At 40.5% G+C, this 20,210-nt stretch overlaps 2 protein-coding genes across 12 annotated transcripts in view; one reads left to right on the top strand and one right to left on the bottom strand.

The window, feature by feature from the left end:
• The window catches only part of REPS1 (RALBP1 associated Eps domain containing 1), an 87,598-nt gene extending 85,891 nt beyond the window's left edge, over positions 1–1,707 (top strand). For all 5 annotated transcript variants that reach the window (XM_042939956.1, XM_042939955.1, XM_042939954.1 and 2 more), the window contains one exon: positions 1,450–1,707. In XM_042939956.1, coding sequence (XP_042795890.1) covers positions 1,450–1,518 — 69 coding nt within the window. In that variant the 3' untranslated portion in view covers positions 1,519–1,707. The remainder of the gene's footprint in view (positions 1–1,449) is intronic.
• A 1,765-nt stretch (positions 1,708–3,472) lies between these two features.
• Positions 3,473–20,210, bottom strand: part of ECT2L (epithelial cell transforming 2 like) — an 81,593-nt gene continuing 64,855 nt past the window's right edge. For all 7 annotated transcript variants that reach the window (XM_042939948.1, XM_042939944.1, XM_042939950.1 and 4 more), the window contains 7 exons: positions 19,455–19,602; positions 17,959–18,032; positions 17,703–17,859; positions 16,485–16,550; positions 14,189–14,277; positions 5,563–5,735; positions 3,473–4,120 (listed from right to left, as the gene is read on the bottom strand). In XM_042939948.1, coding sequence (XP_042795882.1) covers positions 3,993–4,120; positions 5,563–5,735; positions 14,189–14,277; positions 16,485–16,550; positions 17,703–17,859; positions 17,959–18,032; positions 19,455–19,602 — 835 coding nt within the window. In that variant the 3' untranslated portion in view covers positions 3,473–3,992. The remainder of the gene's footprint in view (positions 4,121–5,562; positions 5,736–14,188; positions 14,278–16,484; positions 16,551–17,702; positions 17,860–17,958; positions 18,033–19,454; positions 19,603–20,210) is intronic.

Genomic DNA, 20,210 nt, shown 5'->3' with positions numbered 1-20,210 from the left:
GAGTAGCAAGGTTGTAAACCACAAAGATGAGAAAAGAGTCTGTGGAAGTATAAATTGAATTATGAAATTTGTAAAATAAATGCAGAGTTAGTTCGTTCCCAAAACATTCTGTTTATATCCCTCATCTAGCATTTATCACACTATCTGGAATTACTGTCTATGGCACATTTGTCTCTCTGGCCTACTAAAATGAACTCACTGAGAGTAAAGCATATTTTCTGTTCAGGGCGACCGTAATACATTGTCCAAATCAAAATACTTTTCAGAGAAAAGAGAGAGGGATGTGTTAATGTGTAGGCCAGGACATCAGAAATAAACAGGGGCTCCCCTAGATAAACTCACAACCGTATTGTCTCCATCCCCAAAACGTAGCGCATGTTAGGCATTTGATAAATACCTGTGAATGAATGGTATTTTTGTACAACTCTTTGATCAAAGAAGAGATTTGTAGTCTATGGTTATGAATTTGGTCTGTTGTAAAGGAAGAATGTAAAACTGAGAACAAGCTTGCTTACCATACCTTGACAATGGAAATCTCATTAGCACATGTTTTTCTGAAGGACTAAGGAAGCCTATAGAAACATCTATATAGGGGCGCCTGGGTGGCTCAGTGGGTTAAGCGGCTGACTTCGGCTCAGGTCACGATCTCACGGTCCGTGAGTTCAAGCCCCGCGTCGGGCTCTGTGCTGACAGCTCGGAGCCTGGAGCCTGCTTCCGATTCTGTGTCTCCCTCTCTCTTACCCTCCCCTGTTCATGCTCTGTCTCTCTGTGTCTCAAAAATAAATAAAACGTTAAAAAAAAAAAAAAAAAAGAAACATCTATATAGAAGCTATGTTAAAAATCACTTTTCTCACTATATCTGAGAACAGAAAAAGGAAGTATGATATGAAATAGGAAGAGGTAGCTCTGGTTAAAACACGATACTATCAAGGTGATCGAGAAAAAGAAAAAAACAAAGCAGGTGAGTTAGAATTTCCTGGCTGTCTGAAAAGACAGCTGAGAATCAACAGTGATTAGAAATTCTGATTGGAAAATAGATTTATTCTTTGTGAAACTGAAACTCAGATGAGGTTCAGGAGTTTTTATGACCAGATATCACCAGGAGAAAGAATCTGTTTAATTGATTCATCAGCTGTTACTGCAGGGGGTAGGTTTTATGCAAAATGCATGCACGAATAGCCATCGTTTGCAAATTTTGGCTTTTCTAATAATTAAAAAACATTTTATTACCCTGATTTATTTTGTAAGAAAAAGATTTCAGTTAAGATCGTATCTTAATTTTGTGTACATTTAAAGAAACTACTTTTCTCAAGTGAGGTATCCTTTTAAAATATGAATGACCATCCCTTCATCACAAGTTTAAATTGTTTTCTTGATGCTTAGTTGTTGTATATGTGCCTTCATTTTTGTGTACTTTGAAATATAACTTAGCTTTGCATCTTTTCTCAGGATGTTCTTGAGGAGAGAATTTCTCTGGAAGTTCAACTGGAACAACTTCGACCGTTCTCTCACCTATAAGCCAATTGCCGTTAACTGTGAACATACCCATTTTTAAGCAGTTCTGGGTCCAAGCCAATTTGGAGACCCAGACAGTCAGCTCACTGCTTAATTCAACATTGAATTTTATGATTCTGTTTTGCCCTATATGTTCACCTGTATTTAAGTATCTTTTATTTTTTAATTTCAACAATAAAAGGGTCAGGATGACTTTTTCCGGAGGTTATATTGTTTTTGTTGGCACAGCCCACTCTTCTTTACTCCGTAGCATCAGGAACTCGGAACATTGGTCCAGTGCACTTACGTGGCCAGAACCTCACACTGACTTGATTTACAGAACGGCCTTCCCGTTTATATCTCAAGCACAGACTGAAATATTTGCAAAAGGGGAGACAAAATTAAATGAATTGTCAAGTTGTCTTTTAGGTTTACATAAAGCACCTATGGGCTTTTTTGTAAAAATCTTTAAAGTGAGTTTCCTACTGAATTTTTTTATTTGAAAGAACTATATTGCATGAGGCACTCTTTAACCCTAATCGGCAGTCTTCAGGAGTCACGTGGCACTTTCAGGTTCTTCCATGTCCACTTGGGGGTCAGAATTTATCATTTTCCTTGTGAAAATTTGAGCCATTTCACGAGTAACTGAAAATTTTCGTGTGTGAGGTTTTGACTCAGCAGTCATGTAAACTTACAAGATAGCTACGAAGCCAGGCCTTTCTTATTTGTCTCCTAGAAGGGAAGGGAAAGCGTTGAAACCAACAACATAAGTACCGTCCACTTGCAAACATCACCATTTTTTGCATGATTTATGCACTTGACTCTCAGTTAGAAGCTTATGCTTATCAGTCACTACAGGGATTATTTTCAGGTAATAATGTTTTAAAACTTCTGAGGGCATTAATTATCACAAAATAAATGGAAATTTCTTGAGATTTCCAGTTTTACCTTCAGCTATCCTGTCCTTCATTCTTTCGCCATAGAGACAGGTTTTTTCCTATTAACGGAGCTTCTGAGGTGTGCCCTATTAAGAGTGATATACTGTCTTAGAATGTGTTTTACATTATATGATAAATACATTTTGATCACATTTGTAAATTTGCATTCACTGCTGACCAACAACAGATGTTCCCTTTAATGGTTTATTCTGTCTGTCGGATCAAGATGTTAAGCTGCATGGATATATCATGACAGAATCAAAGTGTGATTTTACACTAATAAAACAGCACAATATTTAACTTCTGTATATTTTTTAACAAGAATTTAAGTTTTCAAGAATTAGAAGGAATCTGTGTGTTTATTAAAGATGTTTAATATAGCCCAGTTCACAATCCTAGACTGTGCTAGTAGATTTTATTATTATCTTAAAGGAGAATATGAAACAGGAAGGTGACAACTGAAAGCTTCCAATATTAATATCTACTTTAAGTGAAAAATATTATTACTGCATACATCAGCAAAAGTTTCCAGGTAGCTAACAGGTTATGGCTTCAGTTTGTTAAATAATTGAATGAAGGCCTTTTAAAGACACAGAAAACTACTCAACACCTATTTTGCTGTTTCTCTTAAAACAGAATTGTCTTCCTTTATTTTTGTTTCTTAAATTTTTTTTTTCCCCACCAGCCTTCTAATTTAACAATGTCTAATTTAACTTTTTAAAACTTACTTGGTAGGTCTAAAATTTTAATTTTGAAGCCAAATAAAGAAAGAAAGAAAGAAAATTTTGAAGTTTGCAACCAAAAAACACTTAAGAGTCACACAAAACTTTTTAGTGCTTTGTAGTGGTTTTTTTTTTTTTTTTTTTTTTTTTTTTTTAAGTTTATTTATTTTTGAGAGAGACAGAGCATGAACGGGGGAGGGTCAGAGAGAGAGGGAGACACAGAATCGGAAACAGGCTCCAGGCTCTGGAGCTGACAGCTCAGAGCCCAATGCGGGGCTCAAACTCACAAACTGTGAGATCATGACCCGAGCCGAAGTCGGACGCTCAACCGACCGAGCCACCCAGGCGCCCCTGTAGTGATTTGTTTTTAATGCTCTCTGGAGGACTACATTCATATTAAGGATATAGACGACAAGTTTTTAAGTTATTTATATTATACACATTTCTAAATCAATTATATCATGAAAATTTATAAAGATATGATTGATAAGTCACCAACAAAATATTTCTCTAAACTGATCATCTAAAAAACGCTTTTTATTCCAATTTTGTTTTTCATTAGATCACAAAATAAAACTTTCAAGTTAATCAAAATAATATTGTCTATGAAAATAACTACCAAAAGAAGTGTTTCAAAATTTTGGACTCAAATTGTTACTGTACATTTCATATAGTTGAACATGGATGATAAAGCTTAAAAGTTAGGAGGGACTTTATGGATCATCCTAGTTCGTTCTCCTATCATCCGTGACAAATCGTCATTCTGCTTCCTGCTGGATCTTCTGGAATAGAAAATACATTGTGTTTGCCAGGGAGAATTAGCACCCAGAATGTTTTCTCACTTGTCCAGACTGCTTTTGATGGCACGTTGGAGTGCTGACAACCATAGGAATTTGTCATCCCCAGCCTCTGTAGCACAAATCCATTCACGTTTTGGACCTTGAACAATAAATGCATTCCTGATATCTGTAAAAATATTTGAGGTATACTAATTAATGTTGGCAGGTCACAATCAAAAGAAAATGTTTTAAAATTCAAGAATTGACCAAGTCATCTTTGAGAATTTTTTGAAAACTAAAAAGGGATTCCAACAAATACAAATCCAGTTTAGAATATAAGTTCCTAAAAATGCTGAATAATTTAGATATCTAAGATAACTTTTGTCTTTGTAATTGTTTAATTGTAATTAGCAGTTAGTTTTAAAGACTAAATGATCGATGATACAATGTTCCTTAATTGTTTGTCTCGGCCACTCCAGAAGAACTGGAATCAGTAGGGTCTGCACTAAGAGCTGGTGCAGGTAGAGATGTGAGACCTAGGCCTGCACCACGCTGGTATGAAGGCCGGTGTCAGAATTAAGCCAGTTATGTAGCTTGAGTGCCAACCGCCTAGCAGGTTATAGAATGATGTCTTGACACAGGGAAGAGCTTACTAAGGGGAGGTGAAAGCAGACATCCTACCCTCCTTAACCATTCCTGGTGATTATAGACAGCTTAACTCAGGTTATCTGAGTTTGTCTTCTAGGTGGAAATATTTATTTTCACCTTTGGTGTTCATCTTTTTTCAGGCTCAGATTTAAAATGGGGCTAACACTAATGGGAAGCATCCCTTTTGAGTTCCTTCTCTAAGATCTTGGTTCCAGCTTTATCCTTACGTCCTGCCTTGACATGCAGTGAAAAATATTGGCCAGGTTGTCTGGCCTAATAGAAATTGAGGAAAGAGAAAGATCCTTTTAAGCTTGGGAAGTCGAGTGCAGGATAATAACTAAAAATAGGCACAGTAGTGTTTTTAAGTAGGATTTCTTTTTGTAACAGACGATAGTTCTATTGAGGTTATTAATGAATGACATGTTTGTTACTAAACATCCTTTGCAAATCTGTTAATTACAGAAGAACTTTCAACTTGAATATGAATTTAGGGAATAAAAGGTGCACAGATCTGTAATAATCACTTAGTCCTAGTGGAATGGGAATGTAGATAGAAATCTAAAATGGTAGCAAGTATAGGCAGTGTAGAGTCCTAGTAAAATGGAAAAGTGATGGATAATAATCTAAAATTGTAGCATTTACAAGAAGTAGCGAGTAGTGGTTATAAGGGCTCCAGCTCTCCTGTCAATTGCTTCAAAGAACTCAAGATGATGTTCGTTCATGCCTCCCTTTGTGATTTTTGAAATTGTTTTCCTAATATGTAGGGTGCACATCTGAAAATGCAAGCATTCCTTTCTTTTGCTATTTCTAATAGATGAAAGTTTACATTAATGAAACCTAAAAAACATTTGGATAATTATTAGCAAACTTGCAAATTAAAATCCCAGTCCTTTTCCCACTTTTATATTTTCATAGTTAATGAGCATTATATAATACAGTTTTCTGAAGGTATTTAACTCTTGGAAGAAAAAGAATACATACATTTGGAATCTGGGATATCCTCTACAAGTAACCTATGAAGAGCCACCGACGCAATGAACTGGTAGGTTGATTTTGAAGTCCTTTCAAACGGAGTATGAGATGTGCCCCGACTCGAAACGAGTAGTGCATCATTGAAGAGAAAAAGACTGAGATCACGGGTGTGTTCATAGGTCCTGTGTTAAAAGTGAAGGAGGGTTACGTACACATACATACATGCTTTGTTACACAAGTCATCATCTTTGCATTGATAAGCCAGTTGTCAAGGCTTTGGCCCACTGCAGACCTTTGGAATGGCTGGTTGAAGTTCTGTGTAGTCCCTTCTGTCTCTCAGATGTGAATAGTCCCTCCTGTCTCTCAGACCAGGGCTGTGGGTGGGCCTCAAGGTGCCTTGATGGAATGGTCTGAACTTACTCATTGGCCAAGTGGTCAATCAGTGTGGGGCAAATGGACGTTGAACTTTTCCTCCTTTATGACATGAATCGTGTGAAAGCTGTGTTTTCAAACTTCGGTCAAGTTTGGTATTTTAATGTTTGAAGTATTTGGGTAATCGGGAAAGTAAGTTTTTGTTTGGTTTCATCTTTAAGGGTAACAACAGTTTGGGGTAGAGAAAAACACAAGAACCAGTCTGGCACAAGGTGTCTTAAGCACAAAGCAGGGACAAATGCATTTAACTCCTAGGTAGGAAATTCGAATTTCTCTAGTTTTGATTGGAGGGAAATCAATAGATGCTACACTTCATCGGTATGAAAGGTTAAGCAGCTCTTCATTTTCACTGAGATTGCTGCGATGGTTTATCAACAGGCAATACGTGACGTCCACCCCCGTCTCTGACCCCCTGTGCTGTTGTGTTGCTGGAGCCGGCTCTCTGTGTCTGGTAGGTGCCAGTGTGCTCTAGTAGGACTTCTCAGCAGAGAATCAAGCAACGGGTTGGGGAAGAGCCAGGGAGCCGTGCCTCCCCCCAAACACAGTGTCCCCGGCGTCCCCCTCCCCACACACCAGGAGTGGCTAAGTGAAGCGGGCTCAGGGTTTTACGGAAGGATAATCAAAAACCTTTCTTCTCTCAGAACCATCAAGCAATCCTCAGTTACTCCAAGAAAGGGAGTCACTTTACAGGCTTGATGTTCACAGGAAGTCTCTTCGTTTTTTATCTCAACCATCTTTGTTTAATTTTTAAATTGTCTATGAACATCCACATCAAGTTTTACATAAATGCTAAGGCGACATCACTCCATACCCTTGGTTTTTTTAAGTGTACTTTTTTGGTCACTTTTTCTTCTTGCTTGGCTCCCTCCTCCCTACATTCAATTCATCCAAGTTACCAAGCTAGTACCTGGCTTTCTTCATTTTCTTCCCCGCTCAGGTAATCACACGCATATGCACGAATATACACATCTATTTATAGATAGGTTGCCATTATTTTACAAAAATGGAAATATTAGTCACACTTTTTTCCTGCTTTTGTCCACAATGGAAATCACTTCAAGTTAACTGGTATGGCTTTAATTTATCCTTTTTAATGGCCAACTAATACTTTATGGTGTGGGTAGCCCTTTTGATGCACATTGGTTTTGTTTACCGGCCTGGGTCTTTTTCCTCCCTTCCCTTTCTCTCTCCTTCCTTTCACTAGTTCTTTGTTGTCACTGTCAGCAATGTTCTAATAAACTGATCTTTACATGTAGACAAATCCCTTACATGCTGTTATTTCTATCAGATACGTTTTAGGGGGTTGGATTGATTGGTCACGGGGTTTATGTATTTTTATCGAAAACTTCCAGATTGCTGTCCCTAAAAGCTGCTATAATTACCATTTAGAATCCATTTTATACAATGGTTCTGGCTTGTACATAGTACAAACTTTTTTTAACATTTTTATTTATTTTTGAGAGAGGGTGGGGGAGGGGCAGGTGGGGGGGTGGGGGACAGAGGATCCAAAGCAGACTCTGTGCTGACAGCAGCAAGCTCCATACGGAGCTCAAACCCGTGAACCGTGAGATACGACTTGAGCCGAAGTTGGACGTTCAACTGAGCCACCCAGGCACACCTCGTGGTACAAATTTTAATGTCCATCGAAATTACCTGGAGAATTTTGTTAAAATGCAAATTTTAGTGCCGTAGAGCTACAGTAGCCTGCGAATTTCTACATTTCTAAAATCTAATAGGTTTTCAGCTCATCTAATAGATGATGCTGATGTGCAGACCACATTTTGAACAGTGAAGCATTTAAATGATTTATTGGTTACAACCACGTCAAGCTAGGCAAAGGACTGGTTCCGGGAGTTAGACATTTTTTAAGGAGTACTATGCTTCAGATTCAGTTTTTTGGAGAGTATTAGGAAATACAGGTTGTGTTAGATGTGCGGATAAATAGAAGAGCTGTGGTCACCCAACCGTAAGCCAGCTTTTTCTTTTTCACACATTCCCTTCCCATTTCTATGTGATTATGACTTAGGCTGGAAGGAGTTGGGGTGCTTGCAAGAAACAATATTCTAGGTCAAGTTGATAGGGTATTCTGACAATAGGGGTGAGGGAGAGAGGAAGCAGGAAAGGCAGGAGATAACATTTATACAGATAAAGTCTGTATGTAATGGTCTACGTGTGGTGAATGACCACTTTAAATAGGTAAAGAACACCCATATTCTTGCCCTTTTTTGGCATTCATTTTACCATATTACTGATAACAATTATTTTTCCTATCGTAACCAGTTTAGAAAAATGTTCAAAGCTATAATAAAATTTTTCTGTTTTATCTCAATTATCAGAGAACGTGCATACAAGTTTGATTTAAAGAAGTGGCTTTGAAAGGAGTGTCTGCTTTGGTAAATGATCACTTTTTACCTTTGGAAGGGGTAATATTGAAAGTGGAGGTAAATGAAAGAATTCCAGTTTTGTGACCCACTTGGCAGGGAAGGGAAGGAGCGGGCACATTAACTCGTAGTTGAGGCCACTTGTAATCAGAGGACATGAACAGGGAAACAGGCTTGAAAACGCACAAAGAGGCTTCTGTTATTTCAATCTGATTTATGAGAATGCTGTTTAAAATACAGTAAAACCTTGGATTGTGAGTGACGTTCTGCGAGTGTTCCACAAGACGAGCAAACATTTCTAATAAGTTTTAACTTGGTAAATAATGTCTACGTGACGCCGAATGTCACACAATCACAACTGAGCCCAGGGGTCTTGAAATTCGCTTTGATATAAGTGCTTTGGATTACAAGCATGTTTCTGGAATGAATTATACTCGCAGACCAAACTTTACTCTCTCTATATACCTGAGTTCTATCTAGAAAGAAGGTTTTCAAAGCCATTTACTAAATTAAGCCCCTCAAGATCAACAGTTTTCATCCACAGACAAGAAACACCAGAACTTTTTTTTTTAAACGTAACAATTCCTCTACATATATAAAAGTAATTTCATCTTTCATATTGACATAATAGCGGCTAAAGTGGAAACTATGGATCCCAGTAGGGTTTCAGAAAGCCACTTCTGCTCATACTGAAAAGAAACAACACTAAGGGGTAGGGTTTTTCCTCTAAACTTGGATAGAATTTCTTTTCTTACTCAGAAGTAGGTCAAATGACTCAGCAAAAATGTAACAGCTCTGTTCTAGTTTAAATTCCTAACATCATCCTAGAAGTGTTTTGTTGTTTATTGTATTAGACGGCCAAAACTACCAACTACCCAACTACTATAAATACATAAAACCTTCAAAGGAATTTTCAGAATACAACCTCGGGCACGAACAGACAACTGAGCCATCGGTTCTGTGAGCTGACCTGAGCCAAAACTGTCGCTCCCATACATCCACACTCTGACTTGAGGGTTGTGTGGCTTTTTGAGTTTCCAGAATAAGAATCAGTTCAGAGTCCCGTATCCCTGGGAAGTCCCCAAAACGCAGTGGCCCTGGTAAATGACTGTAGGCCTTTTGGGGTAAGACTAAAAGGAAAGTTTACAATCTATATTGGCAGTGTAATAGGGTTTTTCCAAGTCCCAAGAGGACTTGGTCTGAGAAGTGGATGGCTCCATTTAGTGATTCAAGGCCATGCCACTATTCACCAGTCCTAGAAGGCTCCACCTTTGGGCACCTTTGCATCAAGGTAGGAAAGAGGGAAGGAAAGAAAAAAAAAAAAAAAAAAAAAAAAAAAGTCTATTTAAAAACCAGCAGGCTTAAAGTCACATAAATGAAAATTGGCGTTTCTGGAAAAAACTGTATTATAAAAGTTCCAAATTCCATAATGTATTATAAAAGCTTAACATATCCCAAAACTCTGTGGGCGATAGCCACAGAGGTACAAATAATAACCCCAAATTTCCTAACTCGAAAATGACTCTATGATTTCATCTCTACCCCCTGAGGAAATTTTTTCACTTACGGTGCAAATATTTACTTATTTTTTCTGTGTCGCAGCTCTTGTTTATTCGTTGTTTCATACCTGCTGCTCAGATGGTGAGTTTATTATGAGGAAGGTTAATTCATCTTTCCACCTGCTGGTCTAACCAGTAGGAGCACTGAGACCTGGTTTTGAGTTTCAGACCAGCACTTATTCTGCAGCCTCAAACAAGTTAAATCCAGATTCCCACCCATAACATGGTTCCAGTCCTACTTGCTTCACCAAGTGATTGTAATGAGTATATCAAATGAGAAAATTTAAAGTATATGATAAATTATAGGGGTGCCTGCCTGGCTCAGTCAGAGGAGTGTGCGACTCTTGATCTTGGGGTCATTAGTTCAAGCCCTGTGTTGAGTGTAGAGATAGATTGATGGTGGATAGATGATAGATAGATAGGTAGATAGATAGCATTAATAAAATATGGTACATTATAAAAGCTTATACTCATGTGAGTCAGTATAAATATTAGCAGTTTCCTCTGATTAGAAATCCCTGATGAAAGTCATAGGAATGGGATTTCTTGGGTTTCATGTGACTTTCCAGAATGATAGTAAAGTTTCAGGCTAAATATTCTGTAATATCTTCTGGAATATGAAACTATCTTGTATTTAATTTCAGCTGTTGATGTAAAATTATATGTACATTTGTTGCTTGGCAAATCACTGAGATAGTGCCTATTTAAATATACATGTACCTCATAATTAGAGTATAAAATAATTTGGTATCCTCTCATTATCCTCAAAATGTACTCTCTGTTGTCCAAATACTGAAGACAAGCCTAAATTCTAAACATTGAGACATCTGGTTTCTGGTTGGACATGTCAAAAAGCTTGGAAGTCCTAACTTCACCCTCACAACAAAAAAGAAGCTAAAAACCTCAGAATCAGCAACTCTTCTTAGATCCATCAAAGAATTGAGGCCATAAGGTAAACCAGCCACCCAAAAGCTGGGGAGACACTGATAAGGGAATCACCGCTTACTGGAAACAGAAACTCCTTGAGGGAGCAGCATCAGGAAAGAATATTTAAAAGATAATTGACTAACTGCTAGAGACAGTGTGAACTAGTTTAAGAGATTAGGAACTCCTGGAAGCCTAGCCTTAGGGGAACATTCTGTCCCCACTTGCATGAATTTGAAAGTTGCAGGAATTGTACTTCCAGGAGCCCCACCAGGTTCTCACTGTAAAATCGAGAGAAAAATCTTTTCATTCTTCCAGATGGGGAAGGGAAAAGTAACTTTTTTGAAATATGCCCAAAGAGTTCTCTTCTCCTTAACAAAGGACTGCCTTCAAGGGAAACTATTTTTATCAGAATCGAACCAACATGGGGGAGGGAAACTTGTACCTCCAGCTCCTTTCTCAGTTTCCTGTGTCAGTAGAGGGGCACCAAAACAAAACAAAACAGAAAACAAGACTGGGAAGCACTTCTGAAGGTCCTAGCCTAGGGGCACAGCTCACTAAAAAAAACGAAGACCTCATCAGAAGACTATAGAACTCTTCCCCTCCCCTCCCCTCCCCTCCCCTCCCCTCCCCTCCGCTCCCCTCTCCTGCCCTTCCTTCCATTTGACTACCACATCCGTAGGACTCCTTATAACGACAGGGATTATAGCTAAAAAGAACTAGAAGGTTCAGACCTTATTTAAGAGATCTCTAGGGAAACTCAGTGACAAAAGGGGAGACAAAAACAAGAACACCAGAATTAACTGTAGCTTCTGACACCACAGCTACAACAAACAGTAAGCACAGGCTAACCTCTAGCCAGATAAACATAACACCTCGCACCAAAGACCTATTTACCTCATTTCCTTTCACCCAATATATCTAGCTTTCAACAAAAAATTACAAATCTTGCTAAGAGGAGAGAAAATAGTTTGATAAAGCAAGTTTTAGAACCAGACTCACATGGCAGGGATGATGTTGGAATTATTAGACAGAAATTTTAAATATTTATGATAAAGTAAGAACTCTAATGAAAAAAAATGGACAACATGCAACAAAAGAACAGATGAGTAATATGAACAAAAAAATGGAAACCCCCCAAAATAAAATTGCAGAAATTGAAAACACTGAAATGGAAATGAATAATGCCTTTGATGGGCTCATTAGCAGATGGGACATAGCTGAGGAAAGAATCAATGAGCCTGAAGGTACATCAATAGAAACTTACCAAACTTAGAAGCAAAGAGAAAAAAGACTGAAAAAGGAATAGACTCTCCAAGAAATGTGGGACAATTACAAAAGATGTACATATATCTAATGGGAAAAGACGATGGAGAATAAAGAGAAAGGAACAGAAGAAGTATGTGAAGTGATGATGGCTGTGAATTTTACAAAATTATTGACAGACACCAAGCCACAGATCCAGGAAGCTTATAGAATACCACGCAGGGTAAATACCAAAAAAATCTACACAGGCATGTTACATTCAAACTCCAGAAAATCAAAGACAAGGAGAAAATCTTGAAAGAACCCAGAGAACAAAAACAAAACAAAAAAACCACCTTACCAAAGAGGAACAACAATGACATTGGATGTCCCTTCAGAAACCATGCAAGCAAGAAGAGAGTACAGTGGAATAAGCATTTAAAGAAAAAAAAAAAGAAAAAAAAAAAACAACCCAGCAACCCAGAATTCTGTAGCCAGCGAAATTATCCTTCAAAAGTGAAAGTTTACCAGACAAACAAAAATTGAGGAAATTTATTTCCAGTAGACCTTCCTAGCAAGAAACGTTAAAAGAAGGTCTTTAGAGAAAAGGTAAATTATGTAGGTCAGAAACTCAGACTTACATAAAGAGAGAGTGTTACCTTCATGAGTACATGAAGGTAAAATAAATTCTAATAATAAAAAACTGGAATAATCCCGAGCATGTCTCCCACTACACCAATATGTTCAAAATTGCTGGTTTGCTAGCTAGTTTCCTTCCATCACTGCAGCTCACTTCTAACGTTACCAAACAAAATCAACAAAACGAAATAAAAACACTGTGACCATGACAAAAGTGACACAATTGTGTAATTTGATTTTCATTTAGAATCATTCCAAGTAGGAATAGAGGCGAGAGGATTGGGTTTCTTCCAACCACCACCTCCCCACCCCCCACACACACTGACCTATGCCTTTGGGAAACATTCACTGAAATATTCATTGAAATGACAGGCAAATCCATTTTTCCTTCTTTTGTTGAAATCGGACAAATTAAGGGAGTTGATGTCTCTCCAGTTTGGTTGCTGTCTGTTGATTTCTCATCTTTGCCATTAATACTAAGAACATAGTTGTGCAAATAATTTTCCAAAGCAGGGATCAGTAAATTATGACCCCACTTGTTTTATAAATAAAGTTTTATTGTCACACAGCCACACTGGTTCATTTATGTGCTGTATTGTCTATGAAGACTGTACGATTTATGTATTGGATCATTGTGTTGCTGCTTCTGTGCTGCAATGGTGAAGTTAGTAGTTGCCACGGGATATTTACTATCTGACCTTTACTGAAAAAGTTTGCCCATCCTTGTTCTTTTTTTTCCTCAAGTCTTTATTTATTTATTTTGAGAGAAAGAGGGAGAGTGAGGGGGAGGGGCAGAGACAGAGGAAGAGAAAGAGAAGCCCAAGCAGGCTCTGCACTGCTAGCCTGGAACCCACTGCAGGACTCAAACCCATGAACCGTGAGATCGTGACCTGAGCCGAAATCAAGAGTCGGGAGCTTCACGGACTGAGCCACCCAGAGGCCCCCCATCCTTGTTCTAAAGGAGGAAAGGGGGTGCTAGCTTATGGAAATTAGCACCCTCCCATCTTCTGTTCTTACACTACTGTGAGGTGCAGAACAGATACAGTGGGCCCTCAATACAATGGTGGTTCCTTGGTGAGACCTTTTTAATACTAACCTCAATAACTATCTGAGGATAATTAACTGGCCTTCTCTTTCTTATAGTTGAGCAAATCACTGGTGTGATACCCACCACTTGGATCTCCTTTCAGCGGGGAAGTGACCCACCTTCAGAATTCCTGCTTCTATGCAGTTTGTGGTTCTGGCAGAGACCATGTATTTTCTCCCATTCTATCCAGTAGCTGCCTGGAAAGTGAGTAAGTGAGTAAAGCACCTTACATCATCTCGGAGGAATGTGTGTGTAAGTTTTCAGTACAGCACAAAGGTTTGTCGTAAACTTATGTCAGACATCGTACTCAATCCCAGATACAAGATGAGCAAGTCACAGTCACAACCTTAGGATAGTTCAATGCTTACCTTAAGGAGAAACTTACTGCCTCATCACAGCAGTGAAGCTGGGCTACATCTTGGACCCTAATCAGATATCTGTTTTCCTCTGATAGAGTCTGTGAAATAAAAACCAAAATTAGACACATTCATAAATTTGTAGAAAATAGAAGTCCCACTACTGCAGAACCATTTGATATCCTGCACACTGTTGAGTAGAACTCAGTTTAATTATGAAAAAGTGAGTGTTTTTACTATTAACAAAACAGGCTTTCGTTAGAAAGACCACAGAATTGACCATGAAAACTATATTTTGAGGGTGTTATCTAATTTTCAGTTTTTAATTTTTTTAATTCATTTGTTTTTTCAAGTCTTAAGTAATCTCTGCACCCAACATGGGGCTTGAACTCACACCCCCGAGATCAAGAGTCATATGTTCTTCGGACTGAGCCACCCAGGTGCCCCTGTTGTCTAATTTTTTTTTTTTTTTTTTTTTTAATTTTTTTTCCAACGTTTTTTATTTATTTTTGGGACAGAGAGAGACAGAGCATGAACAGGGGAGGGGCAGAGAGATAGGGAGACACAGAATCGGAAACAGGCTCCAGGCTCCGAGCCATCAGCCCAGAGCCTGACGCGGGGCTCGAACTCACGGACCGCGAGATCGTGACCTGGCTGAAGTCGGACGCTTAACCGACTGCGCCACCCAGGCGCCCCTCCTGTTGTCTAATTTTTAAAGCTACTGAAATTACTGTTTTATTTATAAATTCTTTAAATGCTTTCCTAGTGTTAAAAGAAGAAGGAGGAGGAAGAGGAGGGTTGGAAGCAGGAAAGAAGGGATCTACCAAGAAAGGGTAATGAATGGATTGTTACAAATTAAGAAATTAGGCCCTTGTACTGATCTAGCCGTGGAGATGATCACTTGTTATGCACAGCGATCCAGAGATAAAGTTCAGACTCTGTGAGTGCCAAGATTTGGGACTTTTTGTAATCCAGTCAACTTCACTCTCCCTAGCAAAATGTCCAGATCTAAATTCTAACAAAACAGCTCCATCTTGTTTCCCTACTTTGGCCTAAGTAAATAAATAAATAAATAACATTTCCAATCAATGGATACTTTAATTCAACATAATTCATATGGTGAACTCCTACTAGAAGACAAGTAAATCATAGCTCATACCTGATGGAGCTCCCAGTCTTATGAATTAAGGGTTACAAAAAAGTGTGAGAGAGATGTTCAAGGTGCTGTGGAAAACCCAGGAAGGGGGAACTCACAGCTGGAGATGTTGGGGAAACTTCACAAGGAAGATGATGATTGAACTTGATTTTTTTTTTAAGTTTATTTTTGAGAGACAGACAGGGCGAGCGGAGGAGGAGCAAAGAGAGGAGAGAGAGAATCCCAAGCAGGCTCTGCACTGTCAGCACAGAGCCCGATGAGGGGCTTGAACTCACAAACCACAAGATCATGACCTGAGCCAAAACCAAGAGTCTGATGCTTAACTCACTGAGCCACCCAGGTGCCCTGAACTGGATTTTTTTTTTTTTTTAACGTTTATTTATTTTTGAGAGAGAGACAGAGTGTGAGTGGGGGAGGAGCAGAGAGACAGGGAGACACAGAATCCGAAGCAGGCTTCAGGCTCTGAGCTGTTAGCATAGCCCGACGCAGGGCTTGAACTCACAAACCGCGAGATCACGACCTGAGCGGAAGTCGGACACTTACCGACTGAGTCACCCAGGCGCCCCTGAACTGGACTTTTAAAGGATAAAGAGTTTATCCAGTGGAGTGGGAAAGGAAGGCAATTTCAGAGAAGGCAAAGCATGAGCAAAGCACAAATGTGTGAGGAAAGATTAACATTATTGAAGAACTATGAGTAGATTTCTTTGATCATAAAGTGGTAGGCAAGGCAGTAAGAGAGAAGGTGGAGTGGGACCAGATGATATTCTCTATAGGCAGCAGCTAACAGATGACTCCTGAGATTTTTTTAGATATCCTCAGTGCGCAGAATCCTGCACCAGGCTCTATGTGCAGGGAGATATGACATCAGAAAAGACATGGCCCCTTTCCCCAAAGGAGGTCATGTTACAGAAGTACCAATCAGAGAGCTAAGACTGAAGACAAACTATGGGATGGGGTCAAGTTCACTCGTGCCTCTTCTCATATGCACCCTTACAGCTGGCAAGGAAGTGAAATGTGAGCGCTCGCCAGCACATGGCACACAGCAGGCCCTCAACAGATGTTAGCTGAATGGAAAAATGCAGGTCTCCTTTGCCGATGACCGGAGGTTACACTCCCGAGCATGAGATGTAGTGAGCACATCCGAATACGTACCGGGCATCCCCTGACGATTCTCTGTATGTCTGACAGCTGATCTCTCATACCGATGTTTTGCTTCATCTAGTAAACAAAGTGATTTTAGGCCAGCTAAAATTATGAAAGTTCTATATAGAAAAACTAGATTTAAAATATTTTATGTCACTTGATAGAGGGCTCCGTATGTTCATAACCCTTAATAAGAATCTCAGTTTCGTGTCCCCAATTATTTATTTATTTTTATTTTTATTTGAGAGAGAGAGAGAGAGAGAGAGAGAGAGAGAATGCAAGCAGGGTAGAGGGGCAAAGGGAGACAGAAAGAGGACCTTAAGCAGGCTCCACGCTCAGCGCGGCGCCTGACATGGGGCTCAATCCCGTGACCCTGGGATCGTGACCTGAGCTGAAATCAACAGTGGGCCACTCAACTGACTGAGTCAGCCAGGCGCCCCATCGTATCCCCAGTGTTTTAAAACAAAGACACAAGTGACAGCACTGTATTCAGAAAGTGTCTTCAGGGCATAATATGTTATCAGGTTACATTCAGCCTGGCTGCCCATGCAGTACGCCCATCACAACAGTATTTTCAGAACGATAGAACTGTCTTCCACGATGCCAAATTCTTTCAGAGAATGATTATGATTTAAAAAATTTTTTAACATTTATTTATTTTTGAGAGACAGAGCACAAGTGGGGGAGGGGCAGAGAGAGAAGGAGACACAATCTGAAGCAGGCTCCAGGCTCCCGGCTGTCCGCCCAGAGCCCGAAGTGGGACTTGAACTCACGAACTGTGAGATCACGACCTGAGCCGAAGTCAGACGCTTAACCAACAGAGCCACCCAGGCACCCCCGAGAATGATTATGATTGCGATACTTACTGAGTCAGAAAATTTAATTAACACGGTAAGAAGTACCTTCAGAAACAAAGAATTTTGCTTTTTTTTCCTCTTAGTTATCTAGAAAAATCAATCTAAATATCCGAGTCTTCAAACTTTCATATTAATAAAAGTTCTATTGCGCTTACGCAGATGTCTGAAAACATTGTGTCTCATGTTGCTTGGCTTAGAATAGATGCCCTTAGTGCTCCAAATCCCTGAACCCGATGATTTCACATGAAAGGGATAAAAGACTTTGAAGTAAAGAACACCACGACAGGATAAGCTATTTCAGGATCTTTGAGTCAGTACCGCAAAGCATTGTAACATTTTTCAAGGACACCAACTCTTACCAGCAACCAACCTGATCTATATAACGTTTATAGTTTTTGACTTGGTCAATCGCAGCGGTCAAGTCCCCACGGTCAACATGTTCTGCAGGAGTATGAAGCCTCAGAGCGTACAGAAGATTAATATATTCTTCAAATCTTCTGGATGGGTATAAGAGCAGCTCCGGGAGGCTGTAGGAGGCATAGAAAATGGAACGCTGGTCACTTTTGGAAGGTCAAAGTGTGCCCTGTGCTTAGGACACCCCCACCGTGCTTTCCCTCAGAACTCACCTCAGCATTTTGGTAGCAACGGTCTTATCATGCCTCTTCAGGAAAGCTCGGAATGCTGGTATCGTTTCTCTGCACTAAAGGTATTCAGTGAACTGAGTCAGTATAGACAAAATGGCTTTGCAGCCAGGTAGGCCTGGATTAAAATTAAAGATTTAATTTAATTCTACCTAATTCTATGTGACCCTGTCAAGTTATTTCACTTCTCTGAGCCTCCGTTTTCCCGTGGATACTGTACCTAACTCTCGTGGTGAGGAGAGGAAGAATCCTCTCCATAAAGTGCTTGTCAGGCAGTAAGTGTTATCCCCACAGTAAGAAACTATTCACCTATAATACTGCTGTTGACTATGTTTTCCACAGGAGCATTAGAAAGAGGCTCCACTGTGCCAAATATGTTTTAAAATGCATTCGTTCATCTTAGTAGAGCCCTCCGGAAGTTACCTCATTTTTCTCAGCACACACGTGCCTAAAAGACACCAGTAATGCTAATTTCCAGAAGGCAAATATTCACTGTTGTAATGTTAACAGCTAACGTTCACTGAGTACTTGCTTATATGCACACCCCGTGCTAGTGACAATATGTGACACTCTGCTCCCATTTCCGTCCTATGGTTGGTCCTATGAAATCGCCTTATTCACCCAACTTTCCCATCATTCACTTGTCTAGCAGTGTTTGAACTCCCTAAGTGGGGCAAGAAGAATGCTACAAAGGGAGACGTCTGAGGTCAGGGATCGTCCAGAGGCCTCCCAGCCCCCAAGCCTTCCCCTCGGCCTCAGTGCAGATGGGCGGACCCAGCCGGAGTGGATGCAGCCGACACTGGCAGAAGTCAAGGTGTCGTCTTCTGCTGCGCTTTTCACACAAATTGAAGAGGGCAGAAAGAAAGATCTCACGGCCGTCAGAAGAGACCCCAACAAGAGCAGCGAGTGACACAGAAGGAGCTGAATGTTTCTGCCCAGACTACATATGGCGTCGGTCACAGTGGGAAGAATTGTGTATAATGAACTCTCCAAGGGATGGAAGGCAAAGAAATTCCTTATTTCACAATGAGATTTTTCAAATTGAGTGTCCCTATTCCAAGCAACATGGGTTATCAATTCCTTTTCTCCGTAAGAGAGTTGAGCTTGTCAAGGCCACGCAGGACCACACGTGTTGGCAGAGTAGAATCAGGGCTCTCAGTTTTGTTTCTACCTAATTGTTCGACGGTTTTCTGTAAGCGAACCACAGGGTATCTGGGACAGATGAAAGCTTGGAAACGTGTATGATTAGTTCAGCCCAACAATCAGTTCCTGGGGCCTGCTGTATCAAGCACCATGCTAGTCCCTAGTGATACGAAATTAAATAAGTCAGAGTCGCCATCCCCAAAGAGTTCACAGCAAACTGGAAGCTAAGAGTAGGGAGGAAGTCTTCCCTATTAATCCTAGTCCTTTGGATCGCACACAAAACTTCCTCTCGAGCTCAGAAGGTCTCCTACGTGCCTGGGTGGTAACTCAATCATTACCTTCTCCATAGTTTTCAGAACAACCGGGTAATTGTTGAAGAAATTGGTATATATGTTCAACTGGCTTCCAAACTTTAGGAATATTTCCCCCACGCCGTGGGCCGGGCCCCATTCCTGCAGTCTGTCTCTCAGGTGGTCTAGAAACTGCCTGCCATAGGAGAGAAGCATGCCCGTGAAAGAGTGGCCAGGGATAACCTGGAAACTTAAAAACCAGGTTAGTTGTCATCAGCGCAGGCTGGCAGGGCTTTGGTCCAGTCATTTTGCCTTGACACAGAGCAGGGCAGGTCTGCCAGGAAAGGGGGAGGAACTGGGGTGTGAGGACGTAGGTTGCCTCTGGAGAAGCCTCATCTCTCCTTCTCATTTCCTTGAGCCAGAAGCCCCGGCCGGCCTCCGGAGGCCTGCCCCGGACAGCACCCCTCCCACATGGCCAGCCAGGAGGGCGGCACAGTTTCTTAAAGTCCTCAGAGGAGAGTGACTGACTCGCTTCAAATGCCACCCCCCCCCCCCGGCCCGTTTCCCTGAGGCCCTAAGGTTGTCCTTCATTCCACCCTTGATGGGACTTGAAACCAGGGAGAGGCTTGTTCAACCTGTTCCTTTTGCAGGGGGCGGGGGGGGGGGGGTGGCCACGGAGTGCGAGGCACTTCTGAATCACCCAGAGAGGTGACTCTGCCTCTGGCAGAGAGGCACCAGCTCAGTCTGTCTTTACCGCTGGTGCACGTGGTCACGTTTCTTTGTCAACTGGGGCATACATGGAAC

This window comes from Panthera leo, chromosome B2 (assembly GCF_018350215.1).
Source record: "Panthera leo isolate Ple1 chromosome B2, P.leo_Ple1_pat1.1, whole genome shotgun sequence".
Taxonomy (NCBI): Eukaryota; Metazoa; Chordata; class Mammalia; order Carnivora; family Felidae; genus Panthera; species Panthera leo.
Note: the sequence above shows the minus strand (reverse complement) of the source record. Positions and strands in the feature narration are given on the sequence as shown.